Below are 16,632 nucleotides of genomic sequence, written 5' to 3'. Positions count from 1 at the left end.
TTTCTTAATCCATACCAATGAAATTTGTCCCACATTTCCTCTTGTTGCAGTGCCAAATTAACAAAACAAGCCAGCACTAATTTCCACTAATCTTTGAAAAGGTTTAAACATTTAAAGTAGGAAATATTTGCTGCAAGAAAGACCATTAATCTCAAACATATGACTTCAAATTAGTGTTTATTTTAATATACTTTTATTTGAAAATTAATTGGGAGAACAGATAATAATTATAACACAGTATATCAGTTCATTTGTCTTTCATCTTAGGAAAAACAGCATCCAATGAATAAAATATATATATAATTAATTGTCTTTTCTTATTGGATATACCAGATTTTTTTCTTTTTTTCTTTTTGGGTAAATAATTTCTAGCACCCTGGGCCATTTTTCAGCCTGGTCACACATACAACTTCATTTTGAATACAATGAGAGATTGCCATGAAATCAACATGACAATAACATCAGATACGTTATTTACAAAAACAAACCACAACCAAAACCAGAAAGGGAAAAATCCACTAAAAGTAAGCTCCTAAAGGAACATATAAATGAAAGAACTGAAATAATCTTGGTTCAGACTCTTTTTATGGTTTTATATCCAAACAGAGCAGAAGCATCTTGGTTCTGAACAGACAAAAGCCAAAATTTCAAACAAATATATGCAATTAGCAAGGTGAACCATCTAGGCTTCCATTTAATGTTTTTGGTTATGAACTTCTACTCTTGTATCAAACGGCTCACCACTAGGTGAAGCACAAGGAGAACTATGGAAGTGAGAAAGGGTAAACATTTGACATTATATAAGATTAAAGCAAAATTTCATTTTAATAAATATGCATCAGACTGCCCACAGGAAATTTTAATCATGCCTGTCAAGTCAACATGTCATGTAAGGCTGCTGTGACACATTTCATGAAGATCAGACAGCTGGCCTCTAACTGGACAGTTACTGTTTACCATTATTCTTGCTGGCATCATGAATTAAACATATTTTTTAACCTGCTGAAATTTCCCTGTACTTATCCGTACACAGGATATGTCAGCTCCATACCTATCTTCACAACACTCTCTCATTGCATACTGCTCAAAGCAAACCGGCAGTAAGAACCAAAAGTGCCACTTTGTAACCACCCATGGATTTTGCTGACAGCACTACTCATAAATGTAGGATGGTTGGATTGCTACAACAGTATGGAGGCCACTGGAACAGAACAATCTATAGACCAAATTACAAAAATTAATTAATAAATAACTAAATAAATAAAACAAAAACAACAAAACAAACAAATCCACCAAACAAACAAAAAAACACCCCACAAAAAACAAAGCACCATAAAAAAAAGGCAAACAAACAAACAACTCCCCCCCCCCCATATTAATACACAGCCTCTGAATAAATGCAGAATTTGGCAGTTTATCTAGGACAATCGCTACTAATTTTTTTAGATTAAGGAGACAGTGTCCACCAGAGGTGGAACTATATTAAAACAAACGTTCAGAAATATGAACTGAATACCTAATTCAAATAATTATGAATTTATCTAAGTTATTTTACACCTCTGAATACTGGCCCAGGTAAAATGCAGAAGAAATGCAGCAGGTCTAGCATATGAGATATGGACCAGAGAATCCAACTTTAAATTTGCAGAAAGACCTCACAATGTCATCAACATTTCTAAAATCAAGAGAGCATGCAAGCTACTGATGGAAGATATAAGTCCTAGATTGTTGACTTAATTTGTCCAAGAATCTTCTGGAAAGATTACTCTTTCAGACTGTGAAAATGTCTTACTATATCCAATAAGCAAAATGTAAAATGAAAAAACCTTCAGCATTTGTATACTTCACTGCAGAAAGTTTCTGGTCTTCAAAATATTCACATTCCAACAAAAAAGAAAACAAAGTGCCTCCCAAGGTCATGAGAATAAAATATTTTTCAAGAAATGAGACAATGTCAAGGTGTAAACAAGGAGAAGAAAACTGCCTCAAATTTTTACAATTTCTCCCCAATCCAGCTGTAAACTCCTGTATTGAACAAGAATCCAGTATCACAAATGTTCCCTCACAAAACTTCATTACACAAATTTGACACAGGTATTTTCTACAGACCATTTTTCTGAAGTCCACTGGAGGACAAATGTCCTAAAAAGTACCTTCAATCCTATCTGAAAAGTCAAGAGCAAATGCCTGAAGTGATTGCTGTAATAAAATTATCCTTCTTTATAATTGGGTTGAATTAAGTGGATTTCTGATGTTCGTACCAACATGTGAATGAATAAAAAATAATAAGATGCAATTCATATAGTTTTTATTATATTTAAACACTCAACATTTTACATGAAGCTAATTAACTCGACATATTTTTTATATGTATAATTGTTTTAATGTGAGACTATTATTCTAAAAATGCAAAAGTAATTCTAGCAAGAAAAGTAATTGAATATTGCATGTTATATTTCATTGTGGAATACATATTTGATAAATATGAATAGATTTAGCTTAAAGGAGCTGAATTTTCTCCATTAGCATGTAACATAAAACCAGAATAACTTAATTTGAATTTCAGGTATATAACATGTTTAATTTTGCTTTATTAAAAAAAAAAAAAACAAACAAACAAACAAAAAAAAAAAACAACCTTTTTTTTTCCCCTTCAAAATACTTCAAGTTTAGAACAATTTTCTGAGTCTGACTCACAGCTCAAAAGGGTGAAATCAGCATTTCACATAATTTGTTTTATTAGTTGAAACACATTTGATAATCATTTGCTTTGCATTGGATAGCTAAGAAATGTGATGAAGGAAGCAGCATGTTTCTAAAGAGAGCCTTCTGCAAAAAGCAAGGCAAAATTGGGAATTTTGTTTCAGCTTGCTATGAGATAAAACATGCTAGATTAATGATGTATGTATTTTCTCTAAACTCACTAATAAACCTCAACTTCTCCCTGTCAAAAATGTCAGGCCAGGTAATTTTTACTTAGAGTCTGAAATAATTTCATAGGAGATTGTAAAATGCCTTATAAATGAAAAAAGCAAGCATCTCAGTACAGAAATGTGAAGGTGGTTCTGTATATTCAAATGGAGAAAAACAACAGAGAGGAAAAGAACTATATGCTGAAAGGCAGCGAACCTGAGGCAGTGCTGGATGCAAGTACTCCAAAGATGGTGCTAGAAGTATGAGAGGACAGAAGCTCTGCTGTGCTGTTTTATATGCTTCACCTAGTTAAAAACTCTTTTGATGAAAACAGAATTCTTAGTGATTTCACTGTTTTGATTTTCTTTACATATTCGTGGCAAACATGCCTTGCTTAAATATTATTTTCACTGTAATTTATTCATAAAAAGATTAGGACCTAGTAAGGGTTATAATTTGAACATTTTAACCTTCTAAGTATAGGATGTATTAAAAATCAGATTCTTGATAGCATGACTTACAAAAAATACAAATTATGAGGAAGTATTCAGCTGCAAATATTCTTTTAAAAAAAACAACAAACTTATAGACATTGAATAGTTATTTATTTTAAAAATTATATTTTCACACTACTCTTTTATTTATTCCAAGCATATTATTATCCTAATAAATATGAGTACACAGGTTTGGTCCAAAACACAATACCATAAAAATCCTTTTCATTCAACCCAAATCTAATACAGATAAATACAACAATCCAGCGAAGTTGTCTACCATGGCTGGGATATATTGCACCATTGTAGTTTCATTTATTATTATGAGGCCATAGAGTATTTAGTTCCAGTAAAGAAAAATGACAGTAACATAAATATTGTTCTGCTAATGCAATTACTGAATGAATACAGTAGCTTGCTCACAACAAATATTTACTAGAGTCTATGTAAATAAGAACTACTCTAAGCCTGAAACTGAGACAAAACTGTAGCTCACTGAGTCAAATTAATTATAGAAAAATCAGATCAAAATATTTTACATTTTCTAATAGGACTCAGACCAAAAATACCTCTTCATTTCTTTCCACATTTGCCGTAAAATTGTTATTTTAAGAAAATGGCATACACAGATGGTTGGTTCACTAGAGTACCAACTTAGTTCCCCTGAGAATCTTTAAACGGATACTAATGAAACTTAGGCAAGGTGTAAAGAAAAACAAATGAACAAACAACAACAAAAACAGAAACCAAAGCCAACAGAAATTAACTATTGTTTGTTCAAATTCAAAGATAAAAATATATTAATTACCTTTTTACTTCTTTGGCATCACTTGCAATGAAGAATCCTAATGTACCTTCTTGAATCTTGACGTGGTTTCCAGGATTGATTAATATACTGCTCAGTGAAACAAGAAGAAAAACAACAAAACCATAAGTGTAAATTACTTTTAACTGAATGTTCAAAAATAGCTTTGTTTGGTTCTGTTATAGGGGACCCACTAGTCAGGAAAGGCTGCAAGGAAATTTTAAGCCATTTTTCCTTGAAATTTCCAATCAAATAACAGTTTCGCATGCTCTTTACAAAATCGTAGGTATGAGACAGTCACAGGCCTCTGTATATAATCACGTTATTTAAGTGTTTACATCTGTTTTCTTACTTTTTGCATTAAATATAGACTATACGAAATTAAGCCTCTCAGAAACATGATGTGTGAAGCTGAGCATTTCAGCTTTCTTGCTCTGTCATGCAAAGTGGTGAAAAATTCACAATAGGGTGAAAAGAGAAGAACCAGCAACCACCACTCAATAACAAAACAACATATCATTTATGAAGCTTAACTCTTTTATGCAATTTTTGTCAGTTTCTAGTGAAATACAATGTTAATGGGACCCCTATCTGGACATATAATGTTATTATTTAAAATAATAAATACACACATACACTCAAGGGGAATGGTACAAGACAACCAGTCACGATAGCTGAAAAAACATAAAATGAATAGAAAATTTTTAAAACACTGCTATGCAGCTGTGGAAGAACAAAAGTAACCCAACCACATTGACAGAATAGCCTCAGTTAATTTTGATAAAGGAAATTATAAACTGCTATCAAGAAGTGAGGTACTCCATGTCTCTCTATGAAATATCTTCTTTATTTTCATAATAATTTAACACTAGATTTTAGGTAAGGCAATTTGCAAAGTATCAAGCTAAATATGAATACATAGATATAGATGTAAATATATTATCCAATAAGTTTTATTAATGTGTAATACAATCAAGCTTTTGATTTGCTAGAACTTAGTAAAACTTGTCAGAAATTCTCTCTTTTTTGTCTTTTCTTAAAGCTTAGCCATTGTAAGTCAAAATGTAGTAACAGCACACATATACAATTTACAGTAAATAAAGACTAACAGCAATTTAAATGCTTGTGGATTTGTCAAAAATTGATTTTGGGTTAGCATATATATACAAAAATAAAGCACATTTCTGAACAGACATAAAATTTGACAGGCTCTAAAATTTGAAAGCAAAAAATCTTCCATGTTATTGTTAGAAGGGAAAATGGGTCTTTATTCAAGACGTTATTTATTATCTATAGATTAGTAATAAATTAGTGTGACAAAAAATATACCTGAAAGCTTTATAATGAGCACATTGTTTTGTGTGATTACACATGCCCACAAGATCCTATGAAAGGAATATCCAGGCTGCAGAATAAAGCATTCATGTGTTAAGAATTAAAAGGTTGGTCATGCAGCCATAATTCAGCCCCTATTATATAGATGTTATGATATAGTTCTTAAGATAATAGTGACAAACTACTTTTTCCTCACAATTGGGAACTTCATTCAGTGGTGTTTCACTGCCATTACTCCCAGCATGGCTTCATGTAGTTTATCTTTCCTTAAAATCAACATATTTTTCTTATGTGTTTTTCTGCAGCGTTCATCACTATAGCATGCAAAAGATTCACAAATACATAAGTTATTTTACAAGCAGACTGAAGATGTAATATCATCCCATTTTACAGATGTGAGATTAAGTCACTATGAGATATAGTAGCTATTAATTCGGAATGCCTACAGGCCATTTTTTTAAGTATTTAACATTGCATAGCTCCCTACACGCCTTCTAGGGACTTCTGCTGTAAGAATGCTCAGCACTTCCAAAAAACTAGCCTCTCTTTCTCAATATAATAAACACTTAATCAGAAGTCATGTGTAAAAGTTTTGGTTTAAATTACTGGCTCACTCTCACACAGATATTCTGTGGCAGAGGCTTGAACAGAAATTATATCTCAAAGAAAACATTTATCCAGACATCCTTCCTTTTCCTTTGTTCACAGTTTTATGCTTTGCAACAAAAAAAAAAAGAAGAGAACTACAGAAAACAGAAGTCAGCGCCACAGAAAGCAGATTCATCTCCATAGCATGCTTCAGTAGTATTGCAAAAAATGAAATGCAATAGTGTAAACAACACCTATGTTATGCACACAGATAAATGGGATGAATTAAAGTTGCACAGGTAAACTTCATGCCTGGTATTTCTTTTGTTAGTGATTTGGGCTTAGTGGTTGAGCTTGCAACCAAAACTTTTACCTACCACAGTTTTAAAATGCAATTTCACAAGTTTTAAAATTGAATGAAAAATCCCCAAATAACTCCACATTGATTTCTTTGTATGAAAGCAGTCACTCAAGTCACAAACTGGTTGGAAAATTTAGATTCTCTCCACAAACTATTGTCACTTTATCCAACAGAGCACTTACTAGTTGCTACAGAGATACTTTAACAGGCCATTCCTAAGGGAGATGAGACATACACTCTACCAGTACACTCATAGAAAAAAAGCTGAGAATGGTATCTCTTAAGCCTGCGAGCCTATATGAGCCTAGATAAGGCACCTGTCAAGAATCACGAAAAAACCCTTCTGCCACTAACTCACCAAACTCCTTCTGCCAAAACTTTCTATCATGTCCATAAACTGCATCTGTGTTTCAGTCTCCATCTTTCCTCTTCCTTGCCTGCTAATCCTTAATCTGCCATTATACTGAGAATTTAGCTGTTAAACTCAAAAATCTACAGATGCTAGTCTCATTTATTTCTACTACATTGTTCTTTCTACTATATGTGAAGACTTGCAATATGGTTAGGGTTGGCTATTTTTCTTAGGTACAAATGGGTACTGCTCTGTAAGAAAAATACTTTGTTTGCCCTTATTTCATTCTTTGCCCTTAATCATAGACGTATTACAGCTTTGCAGTCAAAATAGATGAACTTCTTCACATAGGCACATTTTTTCCACTCTCCCATCCCATTCTTGGAGATCAATAAACCATACCCAGGCAGTAAAAAATCCTACCAAAAACTTGACAACCCTAACTCCACAAGCTGAGGCAATCACTAGATATGTAAATGTTCTCACAGAACATAAGATTTCACAAATTAATAAGCAAATTAAGCAGTTCTTTTAAGAAGCAGTGAACGTACTCTTAAGTTAGTTACTTCTGATTTAAGATGTACTGTGAGCATGATTTTGTATCTCAGGATTCTCTGAGACACATTAAATCAATTCAGATGGGTCAGTGTACAGACTTTATTTTTGTAAGATCTTATACTTTGTTCACATATACTTATTTTCACAAATACAATGTATTTAAAACCACAAAATATAGATGTGATAGTAGTAAATGCAGTATGACCCCAGCAGCAAAATCTTCTGTTGGGAATAAAAATTAATTTGCCCCATCACTGCTCTTGGCAAAGAGTTACCGCAAAGGCTCATAAAGCTTTGGGGTTTTATACACATTGATATTTAACCAGAACAAAGTAATGAGCAATTTCTACAGAGTCTATACGGATTTATTAAATATGCTGCTTATTAAAGCAGCAATTGAATTATTTCTTATGAGACCTGTAGTGTCATTAGCTAAAGTTATGCTTTGATAAACACTCACTCTAATACGTACAGGAAGGGAAATGTTTTGAATTAAAAGAACTGAACATAGGGAACAAAGAGGACAGAGAAAAATAAAACAGGCCTATGAGCATACCAAGAAGAATGTATCCATCTATTTAGAGATGCATGTATCTATTCAAGCAGCTCATGAAAGTATGCATATTCAGGGTGTTTCAAAAAGATGGACCCAGTTTGAAGTCACTATATCTTTGAAATTGGATCCATCTTTTTGAAACACCCTGTATATCCTCACAGTTGAGAAGATAAGTACATGGCAAAGTAAATCAGAGCTGTAAGAGAGAAAGCTTCAGCTAATGTCTCATTTGTATGTATCTCAAAGGTTAGGGAGTTTTGCAGGTATAGGAAGGTGTAGGAAAAGGGGAAAAAAAAAGACAGAAACTCATTACATTTAATAGCAATATATATAGCTAATCTATATGCATTCTGAGACACACATTCAAAAAAAAAGTTGTTGAAGATAATATCCCTGATTTTTCCAAATATATGTTTTTATCATAAAATATATTTATATGTTTATCCCCTAATTCAGGCCATGAAATCAAGCAAAATACTTTAAAAGCTTCTAAGATCTTGATAAAATTTTATAATTTTGTAACATTTCTAGTTCAGGTTACCTCAGAAACTAATCACGTAATAGCAAGCTCAAAAAACTTTTAGTCATATTTTCCTTAACAATTCCAGTTCCATAAATACATGCCTCAGGACAAAGCTTTTCATGACACGGGTCACAAGTCAGATTATCTTTTGACTTTCTTGCTTGTTCACGCACGAACATATAGAACACATGGCAATTACTGCCACGTAAATTGAATACATGTAAATTTAATATGATTTAATGTGTTTAACAGAAATTTAATGCACTTTACCAGCATGAACATAGGAGAAGGTAGTTCTATTAGTCTATGATAATAAAATAATTTGTAAGTCACTTGTGGAACACAATATACAGTTTGGAAACCTCTGTTTCACACTTCTTGGATGCCTCACAAAACTTAGTCCATTTGCTAAACTATATTCACTTGGTGACTAGATATGAAATCACACATCCAAGAGCAGTAAAAATGTCACACATTGAAAATGCAGAAATCACCCCTGAATTTAGTTGTACTCTCAAGAATCACAGACTGAATCAGAGAATCGTTTGTGTTGGAAAGGACCTTTAAAGATCCCCTGTCACAGTTAGGGATATTTTTCACTAGAACAGATTGCTCAAAGCCTCATCCAACCTGACATTGGAAAATTAAAGCTCAGGAAAGAATCAGAACAATAGTAGCTATACAGACAAAACTGAGTTTCCAGACTGGCTGAAATATAAGCAGTGAAGCTCAAATGGGAATTAGTGCACACTTGAGATGCACAGTTTAAAAAAAAAAAAAAAAAAAAAAAGAAAAAAAGAAAAATTCAAATGTGGTCACAAAAATTCTATACAAACGTTTACAGATCTCTTTCTATAGATTGTTCAATGAAAAGTTCAGATAGGATATGAGGAAGTTTTTCATATGTCAGTGGAGAGCAGATATCTGATCATAACTTTGACAATGTGTTAATTTTGATCAATTGACTCTCTGGATTATATCTTTCTGATGTTTTAAGTATACATGCTACCCTCAGTAAAATACAGTTATATGTAAGTATCTGTTCATTCACTTCTATTTACCTGAAACTACCGCAAAACATGAGGTTGTTCAATATCTTTTTGGTAGCGCATGGATGACTGGCTGCACAATATAGTAATATTGTGACCTAGATAAGGAATACTATATTCTACCTTCCCACGAAGCATTAGAAGTGAGCTAAGGTTTTGATTATGTATTGTAGGTCTTCCATATTTTGCTGAACTTAAAGATATTTGATGGAGAATCTGATAGTTGGAGGTTTGAACTGTAAGACAATTTGCGAACTGACTCTTTGGAGCAGGACTAATTCCTTACAACTATTTATTTTTTACTCATTTTTGCTGTTCGGTGATATTTGTTTGTATCCTGCTTTCAATTATCACACACGTTACATGTTAGATTCAAATTGTGTTTCTTGGGTGGAGACAGCATTAGAAAGTTTGATGGCTGATATCTTTCCATGTTATTAGAATATATAAAACATTCTTTCTAATAAATTTTCAGTATACAAAAACAGTAGAATCACAGAATCACAGAATGTTAGGGATTGGAAGGGACCTCAAAAGATCATCTAGTCCAATCCCCCTGCTGGAGCAGGAACACCTAGGTGAGGTTACACAGGAAGGCGTCCAGGCAGGTTTTGAATGTCTCCAGAGTAGGAGCCTCCACAATCTTCCTAGGCAGCCTGTTCCAGTGTTCTGTCACCCTTACTGAGAAGTTTCTTCTCAAATTTAAGTGGAACCTTTTGTGTACCAGTTTGAACCCATTACCCCTTGTCCTATCCTTGGTTGTCACTGAGAAGAGCCTGTCTCCATCCTCGTGGCACTCACCCTTTATATATCTGTAAACATGAATGAGGTCACCCCTCAGTCTCCTCTTCTCCAAACTAAAGAGACCCAGCTTCCTCAGCCTTTCCTCATATGGGAGATGCTGCACTCCCTTCATCATCTTTGTTGCCCTGCGCTGGACTCTCTCCAGCAGTTCCCTGTCCTTCTGGAACTGAGGGGCCCAGAACTGGACACAATATTCCAGATGGGGTCTCACCAGGGCAGAGTAGAGGGGAAGGAGAACCTCTCTAGACCTACAACCACCCCCATTCTAATACACCCCAGGATGACATTGGTCTTCCTGGCCACAAGGGCACAGTGCTGGCTCATGGTCATCCTGCTGTCCACCAGGACCCCCAGGTCCCTTTCCCCTACGCTGCTCTCTAATAGGTCATTCCCCAACTTATACTGGAACCTGGGATTGTTCCTACCCAGATGCAAGACTCTACACTTGCCCTTGTTATATTTCATTAAATTTTTCCCCACTCAACTCCCCAGCCTGTCCAGGTCTCGCTGGATGGCAGCACAGCCTTCTGGCGTGTCAGCCACTCCTCCCAGCTTGGTGTCATCAGAAAACTTGCTGATAGTACACTCTATTCCCTTGTCCAAATCGTTGATGAATATATTCAATAATACAGGCCCCAGTACCGCCCCCTGAGGCACTCCACTAGATACAGGCCCCCAACTAGACTCTGCCCCATTGACCACGACTCTCTGGCTTCTTCCCTTCAGCCAGTTCACAGTCCACCTCACTACCCGGTCATCCAGACCGCACTCCCTCAATTTAGCTGTGAGGATGCTGTGGAAGACTGTGTTAAATGCCTTGCTGAAGTCAAGGTAGATCACGTCCACCGCTCTGCCATCATCCATCCATCTTGTTATGTCCTCATAAAAATCAATGAGGTTGGTCAAGCATGACTTCCCCTTGGTGAAGCCATGTTGACTGCCCCTAATGACCCTTCTATCCCTGATATGCCTTGAGATGGCACCAAGTCATTCCATCAGTTTCCCAGGGATAGAGGTGAGGCTGACTGGTCTATAGTTACCCGGGTCCTTCTTCTTGCCCTTTTTGAAGAGTGGAGTGACATTCAGTCCTCAGGCACCTCTCCTGTTTCCCAAGACTTGGCAAAGATGATGGAGAGCAGTCCAGCAACGACCTCAGCCAGCTCCCTTAGCACCCACGGTTGCATCCCTTCCAGATCCATGGATTTATGGATGTCCAGATTGCCTAATTGCTCCCTAACCCAGTCCTCATAAACTGAGGCAAGCTCCTCCATTGTCCTGCCTTCCTCTGGGGCCTCAGTGGTACTGGGCTACTGAGGACAGCCTTCGGCAGAGTAGACAGAGACAAAGAAGGCATTCAGTAACTCTGCCTTCTCTGTATCTTCTGTCACCAGGGCACCCACCTCATTCACCAGGGAGCCTACATTGCCTCTGGTATTAGTTTTATCTGCCACATATTGGAAAAAGCTCTTCCTGTTGTCCTTGACCCCTCTTGCCAGGTTTAATTCTAAGGAGGCCTTAGCTTTCCTAGTTGCCTCCCTCTGAAAACAGCCTTATATTCTCCCCAAGTGGCCCGTCCCTCCATTCCATGACCTATAAACTCTCTTCTTCCACTTGAGCACACCCAGCAGTTCCCTGTTTAACCACAAAGGTCTCCTGGCTCCCTTCCTTGACTTCCTATGTGTCGGGATGCTCTGATCTTGTGCCTGGTAGAAACAGTCCCTGGATGCTAACCAACTACCTTGGGCCCCTTTACCTTCAAGTAGCCTTGCCCATGGGATTTCCCCTAGCAATTGCCTGAAAAGGCCAAAGTTTGCCCTGCTGAAAACCAGGGTTGCAATTCTGCTTGCTATCCTGCTCCTGCCAAGTGAGATCCTGAACTCCACCATCTCATGGTCGCTGCAATCAAGGCAGCCCTCAACCCTTACCGTTTCAACCAGACCCTCCTTGTTAGTGAGGATGAGGTCCAGCAATGTACCTCTTCTAGTCGGCTCCTCCACCCTTTACATCAGAAAGTTATCGTCAAGGCACACTCCTAGAGTGTGGCTGGCTGGCTGAGTAGTCCTTCCAACAAACATCAGGGAAGTTAAAATCCCTCACCACAACCATGGCCTGTGATTGTGAGGGTGCTCTAAGCTGTCTGTGGAAGGCCTCGTCAACTTCCTCACCCTGATCTGGTGGCCTATAACAGATGCCCACAACAGTATCACCCTTGCCAGCCTTCCCCTTAACTTTCACCCATAGATTCTCAACTCTCTCTTCATCGGTGCCTGGACAATACTTAATACATTGTAGTTGCTCTCTCACATAAAGAGCAACTCCACCACCACGCCTGGCTGGCCTGTCTTTCCTGAAAAGGACATAGCCATCCATGACCACATGGATCAGAGATATTTCCTGTAGCTTTCTAGAATAGTTAGCTATCTTCTCTGAGAACTACATTGAAAAAAACAACCAATCAACATTAGAGTCTGAACTATCGTTACACTGTATGTATTTATTGGTAGGCCACTTGCTAAGTGGCATTGCTCCACAATTTGCTTTGCACATCTTGAAACTGAGCTGTCTTCCATTGTTGCTGAAGTCGTAAATGGACATAACTTCAAACTTTTAATCTAGACCCAGCATTTATACAGTAGATGATGTATCTTTTTTGTATATTTGTATAACCATCAGTCTTTTCTGAGAAATAATCTTATTTAGATGGAAGAGGTTCAGTAAAAGAAACTAAACTAAGGCATACGGAGATGCCCAGCAAGTACAGCACAGAAAATAGGCAAGGGTGACAACATTTTAGCAGTGCTATATAAAGACTAAGAACTAAAATCGTTAGAGACGCATACTGGAAGAGTTCTTTTAAGAACTTTCCTTATCAGTAGCCTCAGTTATGTCCTTATTTCTTCCTACTTTCAAGGTTAAATTTTAGACAGCACTGAAGGTGGGACTCATATTATCTTAGAATGGAAGCTACTTTCAATAACTGCCTCTCTCTTTCCTTGAAATCATGGCATGAATTTCAATAACTAAAAGGAGATAATGGAATCATAGAATCGTTTCAGGTGGAAGAGACTCTCAGGATCATCAAGTCAAACCATATCCTAACCTAACTCTACCACTAAACCAGGTCCCTCAGAACCTCATCTAAATACCTTTTAAACACTTCCAGGGATGGTGACTCCACCACTTCCCTGGGAAGCCTGACAACCCTTTCTGTGAAGATTTTTTTTCCTAATATCCAATGTAAACCTCTCTTGACTCAACTTGAGGCCATCTCCTTGCTACTTGGGAGAAGTAGCCATCTCCTTGCTACAACCTCCTACAACCTCCTTTCAGGTAGTTCTAGACAGCAATAAGATCTCCCCTCAGCCTCCTTTTCTCAGGCTGAACAACTCCAGCTCCCCCAACTGCTCCTCATAAGACTTGTGCTCCAAGACATCTATTAATAATATTTAGATTGATAAAGTTAGGTGAGATTAATCCCATTATCAGAGTTCTATCGAACATTTCATCCCTGCATCAATGAAATGTCTGATTCAATAAAACTCTTTTTTGTTGTGATGGTGGTGGTGCTTTGTTTTGTTGTTTTTTGTTGTGTTGGTGTTTTTTTCTTGGTTTTTGGCTGGGTTTTGTTTGTTTGTTTGTTTTGTTGGTTGGTTTGTTTGTTTTTCAGATTGATGGCTACCCTTGTAACTGCAATCATCCTTGTCTAAAAAAAAAAAGAAAATATTAATTGTTGAATAAATGAAACACAAACAGCAAAATTTTGACTAAACAAATGACAAAAACTGTAATAACTCCATTTTAAACCTTGTGGTAGATGTACTGTACCATTCCCCGTGCGACTGAAACAGCAGCAATACCATCTAGTAATCAGGAAGTTATAGTATTTTTTGAGTACTATTAATACATTATCTATGTGGTACTGCTGACTATAGCTACCTACCACATTTTTAAATAAGATCAGCTATTATTCTTGATTGTTTCATGCTATGCCCAGATGAAATGCACTACTGTTAGCATAATGGTCTTTTAAAATGTGCCATGTCATTCACACAACTATAGAATTGGAATTACAAAATTAGTTTGAGACACTATTTTTTTTTTCAGGGTATGTTTCAAAGTAGAGTGTGAGGGTAGGTGCACAAATTCCACAGTGGGAGTTGTGTGCTTCACACTGATTGTAACTCATAAGTATTGCTTCTTTCTTCTGGGCTCCATCATTTACATTAGTTTAGATCCATATTGCTCTACACAGAAAAATCCAGTAAGACACTAAAAAGAATACAAGGCAAAAGACACAGTGCACATTACATGCTATAGTATATTAAAGCTTAATTACTACAAGCATATAAAAGGTTGCTCCCAGGAGTTAAGTTCTTTACAATAGCAAATACTAAGTCATGGTCTACAGGATGTGCGTAAGGTATTTTATTGAGGCATGGTCCAAACTAGTTCAATGGTGCTGGTGAATTCAATACAGTTTGAAACAATTAAACTATTCCTTCTGATTCCAGAAGTGATTATCAGTACAATGAAGCAGGACAATATTCTGGGAGCAAGCAACTTCACTTAGTACAACATTTCTTCATATTGCTCATCATGCCAGCATTAACATGCCTTCACCACAAGATAATATATACTTAAAAGCAAGAAGCAAAGTAGAGGTGCAACAACTGCAGATCCTTGAAGATGCTAAGTGTTGCAGTAACTTCTCTGCAGTTGGATCATATCAATAATGCCAAACTGACAGGAAGCCACCTCTCTTTTCACACATCTACTCAGAAACCACAGGAGAATAAGACTAAAAATAAATAAATATAACACATACAACACACGCAACAGAACAGACGTGGGAAGTAAAGTTTAGAGAATATGATGAAGAAGGAAATGGAAATGTTTGGACAACGAGAATGGGTCTCTAAAGAGCACCACTGACAGTCAGACAGAGCACTATAAGCAATTAGAAAAAGGAGGGGGAAAAGATGAGAAGGGGAGAGGAGAGGATATGGAAGAGCATGCCTGATTTCCTTCATCCAAACCAATAGCAGCAAGAGAGAACATAGGCTAGAGAGGGGCTCACAGCATGGTGTACCAAAAGAAAATGCAGAACATGCCATCCCAAAGGAAAACCAAAACTGGGAAACAAATACATTCAGTAACATCTTAATAATTGAGCTTAATAAATGTCATTAAAATGAATGTGACATATAGTACAATCTATCCATGACACTTTCACTGGAACAGTACAAGAGCTTTAATGAGTACTGTATTATGAATAACTGGGCTGAAAACAGGACCAGAATTGCAAAGAATTAAGTACTTGGTTGTTGTTAATGAAAGGTGAGACTACAAGAGAACAGGAACTACTGTATTTTAAGACATGTTTTGAAGAAAGACTCTGGGGAAAGAAGGACATCGATGAAGGTGTGAATATGGAGACAATATGGCAGCACAAGTGCTGGTAAAGACGAAATATACATTGTCATGACACAGTAGAAATGAAAAAAAGGGGAGGGGAGAGGTTAACAGTAAAGTCTGGTTTTGAAATGTAACAATGTGATACATCAATGACTCCACAGGGGACAAAAAAAAAGCCTAAAAAACTTAAAACTGTTTTATTTTGTACTTCCTGCAAAGAAGTTAGTGCATGAGACACAAGAACCAATGGAGAGACAAAACACTATTCTCTCTCCTCTTTGATATTGGGGGCTCATATATAAATACACACACAAATATATATATATACACACATAGACAGATGAATATATATATGCATATATGTGTGTGTATATACAGAGAAAGATAGACAAAGATGTTATCTTCCTGTATTCTTGGCAAGGAATTAGTCCTGAAGTTAGAAGGAGTGGAGGTAGGATTGAGGTTGGAAGGAAAGGTAACGAAGAGGGCATACCGCTTTCGGCTTCTGCAAACGACAAGAAAAAAATTGCAAATCAAACACTTCGATAAGATAACAGCTGACACCAAAGCAAAAGCAAAAAAACCCTTTATTTAAAAGTCTTCAAGGCCCAAAGGTTTTTCTGCTGAGAAAGAGAACAAATATACAGATAGACAAAGAGAAAATTTAACAAGAGGAGTAAACACAGGGTGCAGGAGGGAAGAATCCTGGTTAAGCTTTCCTTCTTGCTTATTCATGTAGAAAAAAAGAAAAAAATACACGGGAAAAAGGGAAGAAAAATATCTCTAAAAATGATCTCAGGTGAGTTTGAATGTCTGCATTTTGAACTGATGTTTTTTGCTATATATTCAGCAAGTTCTGCTGGGAATTTTTGATTTGAT

The 16,632-nt window shown here is 36.4% G+C and overlaps 1 protein-coding gene across 7 annotated transcripts in view; it reads right to left on the bottom strand.

Moving 5' to 3' along the window:
• Positions 1–16,632, bottom strand: part of KCNMA1 (potassium calcium-activated channel subfamily M alpha 1) — a 474,521-nt gene that overhangs the window by 106,247 nt on the left and 351,642 nt on the right. For all 7 annotated transcript variants that reach the window (XM_082054432.1, XM_082054433.1, XM_082054435.1 and 4 more), the window contains one exon: positions 4,216–4,302. In XM_082054432.1, the coding sequence (XP_081910558.1) occupies positions 4,216–4,302 (87 nt within the window). The remainder of the gene's footprint in view (positions 1–4,215; positions 4,303–16,632) is intronic.

This window comes from Streptopelia decaocto (genome assembly GCF_964273445.1).
Source record: "Streptopelia decaocto genome assembly, chromosome: 5".
NCBI classification, from domain to species: domain Eukaryota; kingdom Metazoa; phylum Chordata; class Aves; order Columbiformes; family Columbidae; genus Streptopelia; species Streptopelia decaocto.
Note: the sequence above shows the minus strand (reverse complement) of the source record. Positions and strands in the feature narration are given on the sequence as shown.